General features: G+C 36.9%; 4 protein-coding genes across 4 annotated transcripts; all 4 read left to right on the forward strand.

Annotated features, from left to right (window-relative positions):
* Positions 1-232: 232 nt before the first annotated feature.
* Positions 233-1,720, forward strand: LOC126787336 (uncharacterized). Its single transcript, XM_050513240.1, has 3 exons — positions 233-341; positions 678-860; positions 996-1,720. The coding sequence occupies exons 1-3, from the start codon at positions 233-235 to the stop codon at positions 1,718-1,720; spliced, it is 1,017 nt and encodes a 338-aa protein (XP_050369197.1).
* A 3,011-nt stretch (positions 1,721-4,731) lies between these two features.
* On the forward strand, positions 4,732-9,324 carry LOC126787337 (protein FAR1-RELATED SEQUENCE 5-like). Its single transcript, XM_050513241.1, has 7 exons — positions 4,732-4,753; positions 4,841-4,861; positions 4,962-7,046; positions 7,161-7,252; positions 7,331-7,340; positions 8,773-8,817; positions 8,906-9,324. The coding sequence occupies exons 1-7, from the start codon at positions 4,732-4,734 to the stop codon at positions 9,322-9,324; spliced, it is 2,694 nt and encodes an 897-aa protein (XP_050369198.1).
* A 1,491-nt stretch (positions 9,325-10,815) lies between these two features.
* LOC126788121 (histidine kinase 4-like) lies at positions 10,816-11,709 on the forward strand. Its single transcript, XM_050514087.1, has one exon. It carries the CDS (start codon positions 10,878-10,880, stop codon positions 11,277-11,279), a length of 402 nt encoding a protein of 133 aa, XP_050370044.1. The 5' UTR covers positions 10,816-10,877; the 3' UTR covers positions 11,280-11,709.
* Positions 11,710-14,919: 3,210 nt separating this feature from the next.
* On the forward strand, positions 14,920-16,101 carry LOC126787338 (protein FAR1-RELATED SEQUENCE 5-like). Its single transcript, XM_050513242.1, has one exon. The coding sequence runs from the start codon at positions 14,920-14,922 to the stop codon at positions 16,099-16,101; it is 1,182 nt and encodes a 393-aa protein (XP_050369199.1).
* Positions 16,102-22,835: the final 6,734 nt, after the last annotated feature.

Raw genomic sequence — 22,835 nt, forward strand, 5'->3', positions numbered from 1 at the left:
TATGCATGGCATCTTATCTAAGATGTCCAGCTAATTAAGCAACTATTCTGGTCAATACAAATTGCCCATATAAAATTTGCAAGCCTGGATTCTCCTCAATACTCCCCTATAAATACTGTTACCAATACTGCACTTTCCATCAATCCTTCTTCTGCTCACAATAGAAGTACGTACTTGAGGTACTTCAGTCTTCATCGTACAGAAGAAGAAGGTAAACACAGAGTAGCTAAAAATGGCTAAGCTAAGAGTATCATTTCTGTTGTTGGCTGTCGCTATGGTGCTCCTTGCCATGGAAGCCAACTCTGTTCTGGGCCAAGGCAGTGGAAACGGCAACGGGAATGGAAATGGGAACACTAGCGGTGGCAATGGAAATGGGAACGGCAATGGCAACACTGGAAGTGGCAACGGCAACGGCAACGGGAATGGAAACACCGGCAGTGGCAACGGGAACGGGAACGGCAATGGCAACGGAAATGGTAATGAAAACACCGGCAGTGGCAACGGGAACGGGAACGGCAATGGCAATGGAAATGGTAATGGTAACGGTAACGGTAATGGCAATGGCAACGGCAACGGTAATGGCAATGGCAACGGGAACGGCAATGGCAATGGCAACGGGAACGGCAATGGCAATGGCAACGGGAATGGTAACGGCAACGCAATTAGTGACAGCACCAATTACGACGTATTGCCACCACTAGCGACGGGACAGGAGCAGTGTATGTGCAAAGCTCTGGGAGCCTGTTTTTACAAGACCCTTATTTGTCCACCAGAATGCCCTGAGAGGAAGCCCAAAAACAACAAGAAGAAGAAGGGTTGCTTCGTTAACTGCGGAAGCAAGTGTGAAGTCACTTGCAAGGGTAAGAGCATATACAACTCTTCTAAATTCAGTAATCTCTTATTAGCTGTATAAGACGTATATAGATATCTTGATGCCTGACCTTCTTGGTCTAGAAGGTAATACTGATATGCTCCGATGTGTTGATTTTGGGCAGTTAGAAGAGGCAACTGTAATGGGTATGGAGCTGTCTGCTACGACCCTCGATTTATTGGTGGTGACGGCGTAATGTTCTACTTCCATGGAGCCAAAGGAGGAAACTTTGCCATTGTCTCAGACGAAAACCTCCAGATCAATGCACATTTCATTGGGACTCGACCAGAAGGAAGGACTCGTGACTTCACATGGATTCAAGCCATCTCAATCATGTTCGACAGTCACACCCTAGTTATTGGAGCAAAGAGGGTTTCCAAGTGGAATGACAAAGTTGATGCTCTCATGGTGAAGTGGAATGGCGAGTCAGTTCACATTCCTGAACATGTAGGGGCCGAATGGAGGACTACTGGTGAGAACAGAGAGGTAATCGTTGAAAGAACTGATGATGCGAATTACGCGAGAGTTACAGTCTCTGATCTGGTCGACATTACCATTAGGGTTAGGCCTATTGGAGAAAAGGAAGACAGAATTCATCACTACCAGATACCAGCTGATAATTCTTTTGCTCACTTGGAGACACAGTTCACATTTTCAAAGTTGTCTGATCTCGTGGAAGGAGTTCTAGGGAAGACTTACAGGCCAGGTTATGTTAGTAGAGTCAAGATAGGAGTTCCAATGCCAATTATGGGTGGAGAGGATAAGTACAAAACTCCATCACTCTCTTCACCTCTCTGCAAGGTTTGTAGGTTTCAAACTACTCCTCCTCAAACTGGAGTGGCTTTTTAATACAGATGATGAAGACCAAGAGAGAAATAAAACCCTGTTTTGTACTCTAATTGTTTTCAGCAATCAACTGTTGTATCTCTCTGTATCCGTCCTTGGGAAGATAAAATAAAACTAATAAACAAATCGGGCAGATTATATGTATTGCTATTTTTTCTAAAATCTAATGATAAGAATTTCATGAACTGAGTCAATGCAATAGACTAATAATTCGTTTTGTTTTGTCAAAGGAGTCAATATAGTTCTATTCTGATACAAGCCTCAGAAATTGTTGTCTAATTGTCGTTAATTAGCTAGGGAACGGATAATATGCACAACGGAGTGCAGACACCGTTCAATATTTTACTACTATCAAGACAATCTTAGCCTTTTATTTATATAAATAAGTACTATGAATTATCAGCTATTATATCAAAGTTTTCAATCAGCAGTTGCTTTAACATTCTAACGTTTGTTGACGTTTTTTTTGTATAAGGCAAAAAACTCATCTCTACGTTTTCACTTTCTCTCTAAGTGAAATACTTTTTTCTTCTGAACCCGAGGTGTCTCTCTCTCTCTTTTGGTGTTCGACGAACACAGAAATTAGAAATCGATGGAGATGGAGATCAATGAACCCATAAAAATTAGGGTTGTAGAAATGGGGGAAATTCGAAAAGGGGGAGCCTTTTTTGGTCTAGGTCTGATTGGGTTTACTGAGGGAGATGGAGATGTCGTGGACATGGCAGAGGTTTGTGAGGAGACGAGGGGTGGTCGGGTGACTTGGGTCCTCTGTGAATCGGTGAATTAGAGTTGATTGGGGTTGTAGTATTACCCTTTCCCGTTGGTATTGCTCATATGATCATGATGTTGATGGGTGGGGGTGTTGTGTTGAGTTGTTGAAACAAATAGATGGAGAACCTTGATAGAGTAATTTGATGATGGAGATTTGGATAGAAAAAGGTTTGATCTTTGAAATTGTGCGAATGTCTTGATGGAGGTTGTAATCATGAGATGGAGGCAGTAATCATGCTTGCAATGGAATTGCAGGTGTAGACTTTTCCGGAAACGAAGGAGAAAAGAACAACTTCAATGGGAAACCCTTTCCCGTCGCTACATTAGTTGTTATTGCTTTCATCTACCTTCTCAAAATCATCTTCTACTTTGAAGTTGTTCGCCGAGAGTATTTCCATCCTGTTCGAATCAACTTCTTCTTAGCTATAGGAGTGCCACCTTCCATATCTAGCAACCTCCATCCAGCTCTTTGGTACGTCCTGATGGCACCGCTGTTATGTCTTGAGCTTAAGATCTACGGACAGTGGATGTCAGGAGGGCAACGCCGGCTTTCAAAAGTAGCCAACCCTGTTAACCACCTCTCCATTGTAGGCAACTTTGTAGGGGCTTTGCTAGGTGCTTCAATGGGGCTAAGAGAAGGACCAATATTCTTTTTTGTTGTTGGTATGGCTCATTGTATGGTCTTGTTTGTGACACTGTACCAGAGACTTACAACAAATGAGACAGTAATCCCTAAGGAGCTACATCCTGTGTTCTTTCTGTTTGTTGCTGCACCAAGCGTTGCTTCAATGGCATGGTTGAATTAATTGAAAAAAGTAAATGTGGCCACCATAGTGCCATGTGCTAAACTTAGGCCTTTACATAGTGAGAAATTCTGCCGTGCGTCAAACGCACCAGCTGGCATATACGACCAGCCAATCCCGTGCTGACACGTCTACAAGATATTACACGCCAGCATCCTTTTCTCTCCGACGGAAAAGGCTCCAAATTTTGGGTTCTAATTTGATCATCCCGCCTAGAGTTATCTTGGAATGATAAACGAGTCTAGACCCTTTTTTCCCAATCAATTCACCAATAGTTTATTCTTGTTATTCCATTCAACTTTTAGATTCATTTCTACGGTGGGTTTTTCAGTTCTTTCTGGGTTTCCAATCCTTCGTTTTCTTCAGAGATCATCTTTTTCACCATTCGCTTTTTCTGGGTAAGTTCTATCTTCCTGTAAAGACTTGGCATTGATTTTAGTCAACTGGGTTTGATTTATTCCATTGAATTTTGCTCTTCTTCATTGTACTGTTCTTTATTTGCTTTCCTGAAAGTTTCATTCTTGAGTTATTGGGCAAAATAAGCTTCATTCTTTTGTAAATACATTCACTGCATGTTTAAGTTTCACCACAGTTTAGTCGAATTTCCAAGAAACCCAGATGATAAAATCTCCAAAAACCCCAGATGATCACTCTTCAAGAAACCCAGATGATAGAATATCCAAGAACTCATGAATTGCTTATGAGTAGCTTTTGTATGTCTATCACTTGAAATCGTCTAGCTAAACAAAACCATATATATTTTGCTTATGATATTGTTATGACCAGTAGGATTACTTCTAACCAGCAGAAGGAAGTCATGAGGGGTTTGGTTGCACATTATTAGTGTGATTATTTAAAACTACTGAAATCACAATTACCAGCACTTTATGACACCTTTTATGGTCCAAGGCCCTTATATCATTCTCTCTTGCACATTTTTACAATAGAAGTGTTTGCTTATAAAACAATTATTAGTTCTTATACATCTATAACAATTAGGAAAAAGAGGTATTTCCCATATTTCCTTACCCTGAATCAGAAGCGTGAGCTAAAACAACCATAGAATAATGGAAAATTGTATGAATATGTTGAACAACACGTTGAAATCTTTAAAAATCTGGGAATTATATGAACTTAATTGAAATCATTCTCTATCAATCACACACTCTTCTCTCTTTTTTTATCTCTACTTGTTTATCTCTCTTCCTGTTGTTTGCATAATTATTTACTTCCCTACACCTATGAATGAATTAGCTTAAGAATTATAAGCCATCTCTATCAACCTGTTTATTAACCTAGTCCAGTGGTCACCACACAAATATATGTACTTGTCCCTCTTCTAGTTGAAATGTAGAATCCTGCCAACTTGGAGATGCAATGCATCCATATATATATATATACGTATAGACTGTTTTTATTGAATGTACTCACATGATGAAAATGAGATCCCTAAAGGAGGATGGTAGTTTGTGTTCATTGTGAAATATGTAATCGTAATGTACTTGTTCATTGTTAGTGTATTACCGTATTTGATTTGTTAATCTTGTAGGTCCTTCGGTGTCTAATATTGGTATTCATGTATATCAGGGAAAGATTTTACTATGGCTACAAGTTCTCAAAATATTATATATTCATTTGAATGCTTACACTTTAATTTTGTTGTTTCATAGATTCAATTGGCTTGTTAATGGATGATATATCTATAGATGATGAAGATCTCAAAGTGGGAATGCAAGTACACTCTGATGATGAGGCTTATAATTTATATAATACATATGCTTTGAGGAAGGGCTTCAGTATTCGTAAAAGCCATGTCCGAAGAGATGCATCAAATAAGATCCGTCAACGAGAGTTTGTATGTTCAAAAGAGGGGTTTGCACTAAACCGAGATGTGGTTGAACTTGAACCAAACAAACACAGAAAGCTAGAAACAAGAGTGGGTTGCAAGGCTATGATATCGTTTGTTGTGAAAGATGGTATATGCACTGTATCACATATCAATTCAGATTATAACCATGAGCTTGCAAGGCCGGAAGAAAGACAATTTTTAAGATCAGGCCGAAGTGTAACTGATGCTTGCGGGCATGTTTTTACCTCTATGAAAAATGCAGGAATAGGACCAACAAAATCATTTTTCTATATAGCAAATGAAGTGGGTGGTCTGGAAAATGTAGGATGCACGAAGAAAGACGTGTATAACTACTTGCAAAGGAAAAAGAATGAGATGTTGGAAGCAGGTGATGCACAGAGCTTGCTGAATCATTTCAAGAGCAGACAAGGTGAGGATCCTAACTTCTTCTACTCAATGCAATTAGATCAATATAGTCGAATGACAAACTTCTTTTGGAGGGATAGTAGAGCGAAGTTGGATTATGATTGTTTTGGGGATGTTATATGCTTTGATACAACATTTCGTACCAATAAGTACAATCTGATTTGTGCTCCAATAGTTGGAGTAAATCATCATTGGAGAAATGTTTTGTTTGGATGTGCTTTTTTATTAGATGAGACTACGGAGTCATTTGTTTGGTTGTTCGAGTCATTTTTGGAATCAATGGGAAATAAAGCACCAATCACTATTTTCACAGATGAAGATAAAGCAATGGCAAATGCAGTCCCTAAAGTGTTTCCAAATGCATCCCATCGTTTATGCACTTGGCATACTGCCAAGAATGCCTCCAAGAAGATTGGTAGTTATCTTGGAAATCCTGAGTTCAAGAAACAGTTCAACCATTGTTTACATAATTACAGCTCTGAAATTGAATTTCAAGTTTCATGGGATAGCTTGATTAGTAAATTTAATGTTGGACATAATACTTGGCTAACAAAATTGTATTCACTTCGTGAAAAGTGGTGTGCAGCATTCAATTTGGATACTTTTTCAGCAAAAATTAGATCAACTCAAAGGAGTGAAAGTACAAACAATGTGTTCCAAGGAATCTCTACGCACACAATGGAGCTCATCGAATTTGTGCATCACTATGAGAAAAAGATTGAAGAGATGCGTCTAACAGAGTTAGAAGATGATTTTCGCTGTAAAAATGGTGCACCTCGTCCAAAAGTATGGAGTAGAATGTTAAAGAGTGCAGCCAAGGTTTATACTAATAAAATGTTTCAACTTTTTGAAACAGAATTTATTGGCTGCATGGGAGTTAGACTAAAAGAAGTGTCCAACAAAGATCAAGTTTACATTTATGAAGCAATTGAAGATGGTCGTCAAAGTGTGCACAAGATTGAATACAATTCTACATCCTTGAGCATATCTTGCTCTTGTAAGTCATTTTCATTTCTTGGAATCATGTGCCGTCATGCTTTGAAGGTGTTTGATACAAATAATATCACTACTCTACCCTCTCAGTATATATTGAAGAGGTGGACTAAAGAAGCAAAGAAAGGGATTGTGGTGAGCAATGGTACATGTGGAGGAACAAGTGAGAACTCAAAGACTGCTAGAGTGTTGCGCCTCAGCGAATTGATGCATGAAGGAAATAATGTGTATGATATAGCCTCACTAACTAATTCTGGTACCAAAATTATCAAGGATATGTTAATAGATGCAATGAAGTGCCTTGAAAAAGACAAGGATACTTTGCAAGAGTTGGAAAATTTGAGAAAATCTGCTGCCAAGTCTGACTCTAGCATTCCTAATATTGAGCCACAAATTTTGAATCCACCAAGCGCCAAGACTAAAGGAATGAAAAATTGTAGAATCAAAGATGTGAGGGAGACAAACCAAAGGAAGAAGAGAACAAAAGGTACAAATACACACTTACTGACTCAAGCATGTCTGATATTTCTATGGAGATTATTGGATACCTATATATATACTCGTTCTATTTGTAACTGAAATTTGTGTTGATGCATACAAGAAAACCAAGAAAATAATGATCCAAAAGCTCCAAGTCATGTGTCTACATTGAATCAGCAGTTTGTAGTACCTAACCCTCCATTTTATAATCAGGTCTGCATATTGAACTTTATATGTTGTGTATTTTAGTATTATAGAGAATATGTTCTTACAAGTTATATTCTCTGACAGGGAATGTCAAGTTGGTCGTTTGTACATCCTAATTTATGTTTCAATTATGGTCAGATGCCTCATTTAGGCCAGGTATATATTTTTGTAAGGTTAGTACATTCATACATATTTAATAGCTATATTGAAACTAAATACAGTTCTATTTGTAGAATTCAACTCACACAACTACATGTCTGAATCTTGAACCAACTGGAGCTTTATCTACAAATTCTATGCTTAGACAACAACAACCTTAGTGAAGTGAGGTATGTGCTTTTATATAACACACTGGATTAATCACATTGAAACCTTAATTATAGTTTAAGTAGTGAAGTTATTTTGTGCAGGTTTATTTGATGCAGTACTAGGAGGAGTATTTGTGACTGAACTTTTGAGCTGATTAGATTGACATTTGCCCCTTTTTGTTAGAACTGAAGCCATGTTTTAGAGCTGATATGGTTTGGAAGGAAATGCTGCAAGATTGTGTTATTAGTTTCCATGTAACTTCTTGCTTGATTATTTTGTTGAGTTTAGTGCAAGATTGTGGTAACATGTACTACAAGTTTTAGTTTGTATCAGACTCAATGAATTCTTCTCAGTTCACCAGTCGGGTTTTCTTTTTAGTTCGTCAGTCATTAAGTTAATTAATACAAGTACCTTCTACAAGTTTCATTTCTGGTTTGTTGTGTCTATACCAGTTGGTTCTTCTGAGTTTGTGTCATCAACTCATGTAACTTTCTATCATCTTTATTTTTCAGTTTCCTGTAGTTACATTCAATCATCATATTTTTGTCATGTGAGTAGCAGAAATCCCAATTTATCCCTATGTCTCCATTGTATTAGATCACTAGTATCAGAAGCATTTACAAACAACCATCATAAATCAGGATACAAATTAACTTACAAAGATTTTGTAAACCAAATAAAAATGTAAACCTCGACGAATATGAACATTTGATATTTCTACAGGAACCATGTACTCTAAACCTGGACGAATCTGAAAACAAAATAAAAAAAGTAAACCAAAAGCAAACAAGATAGAGGCCCTAAGCATATTGTCTGACACAAAGATGAACCCAACTTCGCATAATTTCTTCATACCATCAGCATCTGATACCTCCACGTCTCTAGCATTCCCGAGTGACTAGTAAATCTGACATAGAATGTATACTGGATTCTGTGTTTTTCTGAACACAGAAAGAACAGTACCAGACTCCAGTAGGAGCATCACTCATAGGAGGATCTAGACAAGAAAGATGATAGCTACTATTGCATCCTTTTCCACCATAGCACCTGGAATTGAAACCAAACTATAAGAATAGGAAAACATATCATAAGGAGAGTTGTTTAGGGGGATTGAGGCCTATTGGATTGTTTCAAATGGTATTTTGAGTTGTTGCTAAAAATTGTTTTGATCTATTTATTGTTATTTACGTGAACAAGTCCACTTCTGAAATTTTCAGATTTTGTGCTCAGGGAAAGTTTATCTGTTCCCAACAAATCATTCAGTAAGAGATCAGAAAATGTTTACAATTTATATCCACAAATTGATACCAATGATGGGACTACTTTCAACAAAAATGAAATGAGACGCAGGTCTTTTAAGTGGTGCTAATACTACTACTACTACTACTAATGCTGCTTTTCAAGTAGATCAAGACGGTTTTTTGGGTAAAGCCATGATGCAACATTATCATGCAAGGGATAACATCTTGATGTTTGGGGGTACCACTACTGAAGCTAGCTGCAGTTCTGATGGGAGCTATGGCAATACAAGTTATGGTGAAGTACAGTTGTGTCTGCAAAACTACCACTACAATAATGGTGCTGAAGCAAACAATCAGAAAATCATGGTGTCAGAGAATGGTCTTGGTCTTGATCATGACCAGGCTCCATTAAATTATGGCCTTGAAGAGATCAAGCAGTTGATTAGCAGTAGCACTACTAGTGGTGGTTGCAACAACTTTTTGTTTGATGAAAACAAGACAGAGGAAAAGGTCATCATGTACTATTGATGCTGACAGTGAGTGAAATCAAAGAAGATACGGAAGAAGAAGAAAAAGTAAAGGAAATAGGGGGATGGGTAGACAGATAGAAAAAATCAATAGGATATGAACAAGGAAACTGGGAAAACCAGAAATAAAAACCCGAGAAGAATGGGGTGGGGAGGAAACAAACCTCATTTTGACCAGCAAATAGCAGCTTTGTTCCACAAGAGCAACAATCCTGCTTCATTGAATCAATGTCTAACCTGATTATATCAAATGATGAAAGAAGAAGAAAAAACAGGTGAATGAAGGACTATGAATATTACAAAGTCAGAATTACAAGCAACAACGTGTACCTGACATAATGGTTATTATCATTGCCTAGCATTGACAAACCACATTCTATATCCAACTTAGATGCACTGAAAAGAGAATCATCTCAGACTTCTACGTAACCATACTAATGCAATTTACAGTTTTCCCTGCAAACAATTTCTAATGAGTAGCAATAATGAAACACAGATATCCGTGTGTGAGCATAGTAGCAGAAATTAGTATGATACAACAATAAATCAGTGGCACCCAATTTCTAATGAGTAACAATAATGAAACTGTGTATTGCTTCCCACAATTAAGTGAATTCAGATTGAACATGTGTTTAAGAAAGTGCAACCATAACTCAGTAAGAATGAAACTACCAGATTATGAATATGCTCATCAATTCCCTGCATCATGTTAACTCCAGCACAATAAATTCAGAAGCACCCAGAACAAAATTGACCCAAGCATTCATCAGAAAGATATAAAACCGAAACGACAACCATGAATCGAATTTGAATCGCAAGAATATTGTCCAGCCTACTCGCATAATTCAAAACGCTAACCAACTAATCCTCCATCTCTGGCCAGAGAAAATTTAATTCAAAATGCTGACTTTTTGTTAAGATAAAAGCACTTAAAAATTCTAATTCATCAGTGAAAGCAAATAAAGAACAGTACAATGAAGAAGAGCAAAATTCAATGGAATAAATCAAACCCAATTGACTAAAATCAATGCCAAGTCTTTACAGGAAGAGAGAACTTACCCAGAAAAAGCGAATGGTGAAGAAGATGATCTCTGAAAAGAAACTAAAGAATTGGAAACCCAGAAAGAACTGAAAAACCCACCGTAGAAATGAATCTAAAAGTTGAATGGAATAGCAAGAATCAGCTGTTGGTGAATTGATTGGGAAAAAAGGGTCTAGACTCGTTTATCATTCTAAGATAACTCTAATCATCTTAAATTTTAGGCGGGATGATCAAATTGGAACCCAAAATTTGGAGCCTTTTCCGTCGGAGAGAAAAAGATGCTGGCGTGTAATATCTTGCAGACGTGTCAGCACGGGATTGGCTGGTCGTATATGCCAGCTGGTGCGTTTGACGCACGGCAGAATTTCTCTTACATAGTATGGTAGCCGCATGTCTTCAACAGGTGCTTGGCATAGGGAAGAAGACACAACGAGGGACGGAACTACCTAATGGATCTAATTTCCTACAAAGTTTGCTCTCTGGTAAAAAAAATCTTGGTTGTTGATGACAATATGGTAAACAGACGAGTTGCTGCAGGTGCATTAAAGAAGTTTAGAGCTGATGTAGTGTGTGTTGACAGTGGCAAAGCTGCATTGGATTTGCTTCAAATACCACACAATTTTGATGCTTGTTTCATGGATATTCAAATGCCTGAAATGGATGGCTTTGAGGCAACTCGTAGGATTCAACAGATGGAGAGGAAGCCAAATGGGGACATAAATGGGGGACTCGAAGGAGTTGCGAGAAAGGGTGAGTGGCATGTGCCAGTATTAGCTATGACCGCTGATGTTATTCATGCTACTTATGATGAGTGCGTTAAATGTGGTATGGATGGATATGTCTCAAAGCCATTTGAGGAAGAGAATTTGTATCAAGCCGTGGCGAAGTTCTTCAAATCTAAACCAGACTCTTAGTTCTCCTTTTGCTTCACAAAAGCTGCAAATTGCATATCTGCAGGCCTCTTATTTGTTAGAGCATCACCAGCACTTTTTCAATTTTGCCGGGGCCTGGTTTCATCTAGAGAAGAGCAACAGTTGATCCTGGAGTTTTGATGACTTCTAATGCTTGAAGTCAATACAGGTTCGAGAAGTCGTTTCTAACCAACTTTATAACTTGATTATTCCCACATCCACTTAAATGTATACTAGACAAACCTCCCTTCCCACTTGTATGTATAGAATCATTAGAATTGAAGGAGAAGGAGCAAAATGTGTAAATCATATGTTTTTGCATGCCTCCTTGGAATCTTTCGTTTAGGAAGTGGCCGGTATCAATACATTGATTTGTATCATTCTATAGTAGAACAAATTTAATGTTTAAAAAAGAAATCGTTACGTGAAGTTGTATTCATTCTCCAACACCAGTTCAATGAAAACATTACCGACTCAAAAAAAATGTATTTCTTAAAATTCAAAAATTAAATAAAAGACAATTAAAATTAAATAATGGTTGTATTAAAAATGAAAGTCATGAGATCTTTCTTCTCTTTTTCTTTTCTCCTTTTTTTTGATTTTCTAAAAAAACAAATCTATAATACCCCGGTTTTTTAGGTTTGCATTGTAAAAATTCTTGTAAGTCATTTAACTTGAAAAAAAATAACCAATCCGCGAGCCAACATCAAAGGAACCTTGGATTGTGAAATTAATACAACCACTATTTAATTTTAATTATATTTTATTTAATTTTTGAATTTTAAGAAATACATGTAAAGGCCTAAGTTTAGCACATTGCACTATGGTGGCCACATTTACTTTTTTCAATTAATTTAACTATTACGAATTTCAAATTTCCTTAATAGTTTAGATTTTTAGAAAAAACATCGTAGTAATTTTTGCACTCATGATAATGCGTTCTATCCACGGCCATAAATGTTTTTATATACATTCATCGATACATGACACAACTGCCATTAGGGTTGAAAAATGATACACAATGTTAACTTAGTGAATCAAACACAAATGTTATCGAAACTTGATGAATTTTTTAAAATAGTCATGTATCACTGTACTGATGATGTTGTACAATCGATTTTTCAAAATTTCATTTCCTTAGTAGAATTGGTTTGGAAACACACACACACTTTAGTGGATATGATGTGATTCACGTGACTAAATTTAGAAAAATCAGGTTTTGACCGTTATATTTGATTGTAACAGTGAAATATGGTTGTGGTATGAAACTTACTTATTTTCGTTAATGTGTGGGTCTTCTACAAACCCTATGCATCATCTTACCTTAATGGATCGAGACACCAATGTTATCGAAACTTGATGAATTTGTTAAGGCATTCATGTATCACTGTATTGATGATATCGTACGGTCAATTTTTCAAAATTTCATTTCCTTAATAAAGTTGTTTGGAAACACACTCACTTACATATGAACTAGGAAACATGATATACAACTTTAGTGGACACTATGTGATTCACATAACGAAATTTGGAAAAATTGAGATTCAATCGTTAGATCTAACCGTAAAAACAGTGAAATATGGTTAAGGTTCAAAATTTACTTATTTTCATTGTTGTATGGGTCTCGATCGAGTAGTAAACCATATGCATCATCTTACCCGCGTAAGGGCAGTCGTGATTTCTTGACATTAATATTATTTAAAAGTTATATGGTCGAACATAACTCATTATTCTAGGAGTGTCAATATTTTTTCGAGAATTGTTTTCGAGCAAATAGCTGTTTTTAATGAATTTTAAACTGTTTCATAACCCCTTAAAATTAAAGTAAAGACACATGGCACTATGGTGGCCACATTTGCCCTTTTGAATTGATTTTTTGTTTAACTTTTTTGGATTTTAAAATTTCCTTAAAAATAGTTATGACATATAGAAAAACCACCAAAAATTACTATACACTCACGATAATGCACACTATCCACGACCATAAAATATTTTGTACATTCATCGCTACATGACACGGCTACCCTTAGGGTTAAAAAATGATACACAAGGTTAACTTAGTGGATCGAGACACCAATGTAATCGAAACTTGATGAATTTTTTAAGACATTCATGTATCACTGTATTGATGATATTGTTTGGTCAAATTTTTCAAAATTTCATTTTCTTAGTAAAGTTGTTTGGAAACACACTCACTTACATATGAACTAGGAAACAAGATATACTATTTTTAGTGGATACGATGTGATTCACGTGTCTAATATCTGATTTATCCAATATTTCATTTCTTAAGAAGTTTGAAAAACTTACCGATAAGATATAATGATATCTTCGAAAGTATAAAATATTTACCATCAAAGCAATACAGATGTTGTTTATGAGAAATAAACTTATGCGCACAAATTTTTCTTTTCAATATATTCATCATCATTGACCATGTCCATAGAGTGACATTATAAGGCAAAACTTTTCTTGACACATTTTTTTATGTACAAATGGTTCAACAAAAGTATTATATGTTTATATTCTAGCAAGCAACATGCATGTAGTGACAACTGAATATGGTTGATCAGATTTGTTATTTAGATTGGAAATCGAAATACCATTTGTATAGTTTGATTGACATATCCTATTATGATTCTTGTATTTCATTCTAATTGTCAATTAACTAATTTAGAAAAATCGTTTGCATTCATCTGACATTTTCCTAGTACGTAAAATTTTGATTATTTTGTATTCAAAATCGACAAAAAAATTTCTTATTTCAATTTTGGATATTACGCGGGCTATTGAAAATTTTAAATCTCGCAGCGGGATATTGAAATTTCTAATTCTCGCTATTCAAATTTAAATTTAATGCTCGGGGATGTTTCGTTTCTTTCTCGTAAATCGAAGTTGTCGGGTTCAACCCATTGTGCTAGTGGAGTATAAAAGTTGAAAACAAATTTAATTAGGGTTTATCTTCTGGATATTGACTGAGAATCTGAGAAGTCTAAATTCAGAAGTCCCATCGACTTTACCCAGTTCATACTCAAAGGATTTAAAAGAGGCACAAATGACCTAACGCGGATTCGATGCCCAGGTTGCTCTCTCCCTGTATTGCCCTTTGATTTATTTGAGTCAGCCCATTATTCTGTTTGAGATTCCATCTTTCATATCAGGAATGTAGCAGGAATGTACGAATCTGTACATATTTCTTTGCCTTTAGATTCCTCCTTCATTGTAGGTAGGTATCTTGTGATTAGGATTGGTGAATCGAATACGAATTCTATTGCAGCCAAAATATGCCATTTTCCTTCTTACTGACAAGATATAGAAATCTTCTAAGAATTTTCGATAGGGATAAGCTTTGTACTGAAAGTGTTATGTCATTGGCAGGGAACTTATTTGAAGCCATCAAAGAGGAAGTATTTAGTCGATGGAGAGTGGATTACGAAATTCTGAACATGAGTATTTTGACTCATTCCATGGATCTCAGCACTGAAGGTTCAGATGCGGATATGGAAGACACGGAGTTTACAGAAGAAGAAGTATCGATGGATTTCACATTATTCAACGGGAAGCCGTATCAGGATTTGACATTAGATGATCTGAAGGATGTTGACAGATTCTACAAATACTATTCATTGGCAAAGGGGTTAGTATGAGGAAGTTTAAGCAGGACATGAACCGTGCAAATACATTGATTATTAGAAGGCAGATGGTCGTGTGTTCAAGGGAAGGACTAAGAAAATCTAGGCCCGCTCCGAAAAGATTCAAGGACTCTATGCATAAGTCAAATGGGAGGAAAGACATCAAGGGCCAGCAACCTCAGAAAGTTATAAGGAAAAAGAGTCGCCGAGTAACCAGATGCAGCTGTCAAGCGAGGCTTACTGTTAGGCTGTGTACCAAAAGAATGGTCTACTATGCCTCAGAATTCACCACTGAGCACAACCATGAATTGACCAGACCTGAGCATCGTCATTTTATGCCATCCCATCGGCATGTTAGTGACTATGACCTTGCTCAAGTTAATACATTGAGGAAAGTTTCAGTGAAACCTTGCCTTGCGTACGAGTACCTTGTTCACCAAGCCGGAGGCCACGAGTTTGTGGGATTTACATTGAGGGATCTGTACAATAAAATGCAGGGTGAACGGAAAGAAATCATGATTGATGGGGATGCACAATCGTCCATAATGTGGATGAACACCCAAGCACTGCGTGACCCTCAATTTTATTGCATATTCAATGTCGATGAGGAGGGAAGGCTTGCAAATATGTTCTGGCGAGACGAGCAATCATTGGCTGATTACAATGCATTTGGAGATGTTCTGATTATCGATAGCACTTATAAGACCAACATTTATGAAAAGCCCTTGGCTGTATTTGTTGGGACTAATAATCACAGAGCAACTGTCCTTTTTGGTTGTGCACTATTAGCAGATGAAACTGAGGAGACTTACATGTGGGCCGTCACAGCCTTTCTCACCTCTATGTACGGCAAGAAACCAATTTCTGTAATTACCGACAGTGATGATTCTATGCGTAATGCGGTAACTACTCTCATACCAGAGGCAAGACACCGTCTTTGTTCATGGCATATTGGGAATAATGTGACGCAACACTTGGAAGACGCTGGAGCCCAAAAAGATTTCTTTCATTTGATGTTTGCCGGTCTAACTATTGACCAATGGGAATCTGCCTGGCATTATTTTGTGGCGATGAACGAGCTTCAAGACAATTCGTGGGTGGCTGGTATGTATGACAAACGTGAGAGATGGGCAGAAGCTTTCTTTCGAGACTATTTTTTGCTGGAATCTCCAGCACCCAACGATGTATCATAATTTGAGCAGCCCACAAAGGTGTATAGTTGACGACACCAACGCATGTGAATTCGATGTATCATAATTTGAGCAGGCTTGATCCTGGTAAAAAAAATTGTGGTCATAAATATTTGGTTTGCATCATTGTACGTCAAAAAGTGCACGTCTAAATATACTCCAAAAGAAGTGGGGAAAAACCATGACTTGGAGTTCTCCTCGTACAAATATGCAGCCGAGATGTCTATGACCTGAAAAATTTATAACCACATGAGTATCCATGTGAATGCTACTAAGAGAAATGGTCTAATTGTTCCAACGGCATCAATAAAATACCTTGTGCAAAAGTGGAAATGTTGGTTTCAAATATTGAAATTCACCATGAGAGAGAACAATGTCCGAATACCGGGCAACTTCCTCTCTGCACATATATAGAACAAATTACTTATTAGCTTAAATTTATATAAAAGATAAAACATTTATAATTCATATGTTTTTTCTAATATGTAATTTTGGGGTTAATACAAGAACCTCAACTGTTATTCTGTTTTGTTTTTCTATTTTATTTGCATTAACATTTACATTACCTAGCATGATTGTTCCCTCCCTTGCCAAACAGAAATTCCAATATCTTTCATTCTTTTTCTGAAAATTTTCTCATTGATGAAAAATGCCACTGTTGTTTTTAACCCTCGAGACATGGTCATCCATCCCTTGCATCACTTTCTCATCTGTCATATGAACACTCTGCACAAATACAATCAAACAATGACACATGTTCAGTACTTCTAAATTGATATATCAAATTATTACATTAGCCTACTTTCAGTTACCTTATTGTCTGGAGTTGTGTCATCTCTTGGGGTGTATGAACAAAATTTTCCAGGTTCTTCCTCCTTAGTCACATCTGCCCATGAATTATTGCAATATATGTCCTCCATGGGTACCTTTTCCTCTACCTGTGGCATACTAATCATCATTAATGTCACGACTCCAAAATTTCGAGTATGAAAACTCAAATTTTGAAGTCATGAAACTCTAAAACAATATCAATAAATTGAAATCGTTTTAATGTTACAACGGATCATTACTGAGTTCATAGTACAACTCAGTCAAAATGATTATTACAAACCAAATTTATAATCCAACATTATATCAAATGGAAATGTAAAAATCCTCACGAATCCTCACCACAAGATAGAAATAAACAACTTCAAGTCTTCAGAATTGTTCGTCGATTTCTGCTAATCCACACATGCGGAATTATCCCCTACACCATCGAATAGGTGCACCGGGATTGTAAACACAAACCCGGTAAGCTTTACAGCTCGTATGAGTAAAACAACAAATACAACTCGTATAAAATTATATACGAAAATCCACAAAACATCAATTATAAATGCACTCATGACTCATTAGACGGCCCATTTGGTTGTCTAATAATGTGAAAATATATGTGCTCATGAGAAATTGGTCAACCCCTATGTTTACCCAAATGCATTTATAATACGGGTACTCATGAGACCCAAGTACACCTTTGTTACCCCTCATGTTAGTACGCTGCCAATATTGGGCAACCACCTGCTACCCAATAAGCCGATAACCCATATGTTACCTCTTATGCAGTACTCCGGCAGACAGACTAGAGCTCTAACTGTATCGTAACTGTCGCCCGGCTAAGGTTAGGTTCCGACATGCCAACATGTCCGAAGACTGGTCCGAAGACATAAACACGTCTGAAGACATAAACGCGTCCGAAGATAAAAAAACGTTTTAACAACACTCAATGTTAAAACCACGTACAATAAACATCACATGATATTTTACAAATCAAATCGACATGCTCAAATAGATAATCATCAACACTAAAATGAACTTATTTGTAACGGAAATTACAACAGTATATAATATAGCAAACCATATATATGTACCTATTTTACCATTTATACACATACACAATCCACTATATTATATACATATTATAGTTCGTTATTTAAAATTTAGCATATTTCTGAATCACCGCAATGGTAGATTCGTCACTGTGAAATTTTTACTCACCTTATAATCCTGAGCGTAATTTCCACGATTCCGAATGTGAATCATTTACTTGAAGTATCGATCACCTAGAATAGATAAGAAGTGAATTTAGAATCGTAGATAAAACCTTAAATGCCAAAACAGTAATAATGTTTTACTATTCAGCAATTTCTGGTTTTACGAAGGTACTGTTCACAAAATTACTATTCACATATTACAGTACAAATACATATTAATTACGTATTTTTGTACGAGTACATACTGTTTACGTATGCATATTATTCAATCGTAAATACTGTATCAGTAAATAATAATTACGATTTATCTTTTCGAACTTACTTTTACATTTACTGTACGTAATTTACATTTACATTTACCGTACGTAAAATAATTTCACATTTAATGTACGTAAATCACTTTTACATTTACCGTACGTAAAAATAAATTTTACAAAATTACTGTCTTGAAAACACTATTCACGTGCTATCTTCGGCGACTGCGCGTGGCGCTCACGCGCCAATCACTGCGGCAGCGCGTGGGGCCCACGCGCCGACTCTAACATCGGTGCGTAGCATGCCACCGCCGCCCCAAAACCTCTCATTTCTTTCCCGTCTTCTCCTCCACGGCCTCCTGCCGTCTCCTACCTACCTCACGCACCCACACGTGCCGCCTAGCGCGGCGGTATTATCCCCTCCTTTCCTCCTCCTCCGATCTCCTCTAATCCTCCACAAATCCATCCAAATCACACACAAACAACCAATCACACAAACCCGTACCTCGATAGGGCTTGAGAACCACCGAGAGATCGCCGAAGTGGAGATCGACAGCGGCGAAGGGATTTGCAGGCCTCGGGGTGGGGTGCGGGGACTCATGGCGGCGCGGGACGGCGTGTCGACTTCGGGGTATGCTGCGGAGGTCCGTGCGATGCTCTAGAGGCCGGCGGTGAGAGCCACGGCGGCCTAGGGACGGAAATCGCCAGCGGAAAAATTTCTGAGGGAGAGAGAGAAATCGGGGAGAGAGAAGGGGGAGGCGGGGGTGAGGAGAGAGAAAGGGTTTCCGAAAATGGAAACCCTACTCCTTAAAATTTCTTTTTATACCCACTTCTAAAATCGAAACTAACTTCCGTCATTAATAACCTTTACGTACGACGTCCGATTAGGACGCGTGAAGTGTACACGAACTCGTATCAACGAGCTCTACATCTTTCGTGAAGGAAGTTTTCACAAACGAGCGACGGAATAAAAGTCGATTCTCGCGTCGCAAAAATGTAACGTTTTTTTTTTCTAATTAAAGTTCCGATAACGTTTCCGTTTTCGATTTACAACGTCGCAAAGCGAAACAAACACGTTTTAATGAATTTTACAAACTTAATAAATCTTAAAACAATCCAATAATTGGTTCCGAAAAATCGGGTTATTACATTTAATGATATTGGTGACAATATATTCCACACCACCAGCCTTCATGTTCAATAAAGACTGTTCAAATTCACACATTTTCTTTCTGAATCTCTCCATCTTGGGCTCCATACACCCCAACATTGAACTAAGCGTCCTATTATCAATTTCCATAGCAGCTGCTTGAGTATTCACCATCGAAATAGCTTCAAGCAGTGTGCAGTTGATATGATATTATCATCTGCATATTGATCTGTGTATCCTTTAATGCCACCAAACCCTTCTGTCAAGTTATTTGATATGTTTGAAATTTTTCTGAATTTTCTTCTCTTAACAAAGTTATCATCATCATCTACAAAAGCCTTATTCCACTCCATCATCTTCTATGAATCAATTCCTCTGAAAACCTACGTACTCATGCATCATTACATGTGTCAATAATAAAATGTTCCGTACCAAAAACTTTTAAGTCACTAGAATTTATCCACAAAAACAATTCAATGATACAAAAGGAAAAAATATCATCAACCTTTGCAGCAATCATACAGAAAAAAAAAACATAGTGTTTTCACTATATTATGGGTGCTGCCGAACTAAACTCTACTCATCTACCGACTCTCTTTGCCTTTATATAAAATTGGCATGTTGTTCCTGTCAAGGAAAATTTCAAAGAATAAAGTAGATGTTTAACTGATTCCAGCAGCAACTACTCTAGTTGACCCATCATCAAGAATAAACAAGAACAAAGAGATAAAATTTGTGAGCATTATAGGATTGCAAATGCACTTCAACTAGTATGAATTGCTCGGAATTTATATATCTCCAAATCTCCTACACAACTTAAAGATGTATTCCAGAGGTAAATATCCACTAACTAACATGGGAGATAAACATCAGAAATCAAAATAAAGAGAGACTGATAGAAATCAAGCACAAAAAAATTACAACATTTTCCCTTTTTTGTTTTGCAAAATTTTCCCTTTCCAAATAATACCAAAGGAAAAGGAAACAATACAGTGAAGTTGAACGAAGTAGTTCATTGCCTTCAAATATTCACCAGAAACAAAGGAATATTGGTTCTCACAGTATTCATTCATTTCGTTTGTGTGAAGCACATCTCAGAAACCAAAAAAAAAAATGATTTCCACTGCAGCCCTAAGCACAAAGCAATAAACCCAAGTCCCAAAATCTGGGTTCTAATCTCTGTGGGAAAAAGGAAAGGTAAAATTCAAAAATTGGGCCTATATTAACATCATTTACTCTTAGATACGACTTACAAACACAAATGAGAAACATCCACTTTCAATACCTAGAAAACACATTACAAATCTGAAACACAAACACAACCCATGATTTTAATTTCGACATCGTTACCTTCAAACGGGTGCAATGAAATTGCGCTATTGAAACCCCCTAATGACTTGCTTAATCGCCTACTAAAATCAGACTTGAAGATTTTGATGACTTCCGATTTGTTGCCGAGATTGGGATACCTATTCTAGAGCAAACAATTGCGGACGAGTCAAATGCTGTGGACGATTCAATTTCGACATTCAATGGATGTGATGGTAAAGTTTTATTTATTATTTTTACCTCCTCATTTTTGGACAGAATGAAACAGACGGATGTTAGACGGTGGTTTTCTAAAAAAATCACGTGCTCAGCACGTGTTGCTGGTGACTGCACACCGCTGAAGCACATAATACACTCTCAATTAACTAAAAGTTTATGATATATTTACTTTTTGAAGCTATGCCGAACTAAATTTACAACATTGATTATAAAGTTACCACATTCGTCTCGTGACTTGTGATAAAAATCAATGCATGAAACTATCACATTAATAAAGTTTTTTTCCAATCAATGAGGTAAAATGCTATACATTTCGACAACGATCACCAGTTGCCGAAAGGAGCTGTTATGCATGGTGCTATATTACGTACCCATGGAAGTATTAAGTCTTAAAACTCTCCGTACACCCATGCCACCTCTGAACAGATTAAGCATCATTAGTAACAAGAAACTTAGTTTCCGCAGAAAAATATATTTAGAGAACCACGAAGAAGTTAACCCTAGAGGAAAAGAAATGTACGGCTCGGCCACGCTATTTCCTTAAGGAAATTAAGAGTTTTTGATAAAGCTTTTAATGTAAAGTTTTTTTCGATGAAAAAAGGAATACATACAAAACTTTTTTCCCTCTAAACTTTCTCCAAGTTACAAACAGCTCAATTACCTCCGATCCCCTCGTAACTCCAAAACCACTTGGCCAAATGACCATATTCTCTAGCATGGTAATCTTCTCATTTCATAACGAGTGCACAACTAGCTTGCAGTTCATATTATGTACTTCTTCAGACCGGAGTTGTTCATGGCCGGGTAGTGATGCTTATATTTTCTTTTCCGGATTGAGATTGGGATTTAACTCCAATAAGAGTTTGTATGATTCGTTAGGAAGGTTTCGCACCTAAATTCTTACTAACTCGACCAGTACACGTATATATGATGGTTGGTTCGAACACCAATAATATGATATATGAATTGAAAGCCAGCTAGGATTAACTGAATTAATGACGAACATTAATTACTACAAGTGCAGAATCATATATTGATTCCAAACTGGTAATTATAGAGCTTCCGAGATGGCCGGTAATTATATTGATTCTTGCCCTCTCTACATGTTGAACTTCTTTTTTGTTAATATTGGGTGATATTACTGATATATCTTCAGTTGTGGACGAGGTAGCTTTCCCTTGTAAAGTTGACTATAAATCCTTGGTTTATGGACCTTTACTCTTCCTTGAGTGAAGATACGTATCTTGGATGGGTACGTAGTGTATTTTCAACTACTCCTGGTAGTTGATAGTGAGTAGTGATAATCATTAATTTGAATATTCAAATATAAAGGTAACCTAAACTAGATTTCAGGTCAAGTCCTTTAGATTTTGGAATCTTTCATAACCTAATTAGCAAAATTATCGTACAAAACCACTTTGCGTTAAGCAGTTAAGGGGAAATGAATTAGCACGTAATGTAACCAGCAGATTGCATGTACAAAATCATCACTTTACGTTAAGCCCTTTAGGGTAATAATGAATTAGCATATACTGTACGTAATGATTCATCAGCTGATCGAAACGTACAGTGTCATGTATGTGATTTTATATGCGAAGATAACCATGCAGTCTCCGTTAATTAGCAGAATAATTAGACTTGTTTTCATTCGTCGAAAGTCGAAACACATACATCGTTTAATAGACTTCTAAAAAGTCGTGCTCAGTCCTCATTGCAAACACTAACTCAAGCTATAACCCTAATGCTTCAGGT

The sequence above is a fragment of the Argentina anserina genome, chromosome 3, assembly GCF_933775445.1.
Source record: "Argentina anserina chromosome 3, drPotAnse1.1, whole genome shotgun sequence".
Classification (NCBI taxonomy): Eukaryota; Viridiplantae; Streptophyta; class Magnoliopsida; order Rosales; family Rosaceae; genus Argentina; species Argentina anserina.

Coding starts and splice junctions, on each gene's coding strand:
- LOC126787337 (XM_050513241.1), top strand. CDS start 4,732: ATGAGATCCCTAAAGGAGGATG. Junction 4,754..4,840: donor GAGATCCCTAAAGGAGGATG/GTAGTTTGTGTT, acceptor TTAATCTTGTAG/GTCCTTCGGTGTCTAATATT. Junction 8,818..8,905: donor TGTTCCCAACAAATCATTCA/GTAAGAGATCAG, acceptor AATGAGACGCAG/GTCTTTTAAGTGGTGCTAAT.
- LOC126788121 (XM_050514087.1), top strand. CDS start 10,878: ATGGTAAACAGACGAGTTGCTGCAGGTGCATTAAAGAAGTTTAGAGCT.
- LOC126787336 (XM_050513240.1), top strand. CDS start 233: ATGGCTAAGCTAAGAGTATCATTTCTGTTGTTGGCTGTCGCTATGGTG. Junction 342..677: donor TGGAAACGGCAACGGGAATG/GAAATGGGAACA, acceptor GTGACAGCACCA/ATTACGACGTATTGCCACCA. Junction 861..995: donor GTGTGAAGTCACTTGCAAGG/GTAAGAGCATAT, acceptor GATTTTGGGCAG/TTAGAAGAGGCAACTGTAAT.
- LOC126787338 (XM_050513242.1), top strand. CDS start 14,920: ATGAGGAAGTTTAAGCAGGACATGAACCGTGCAAATACATTGATTATT.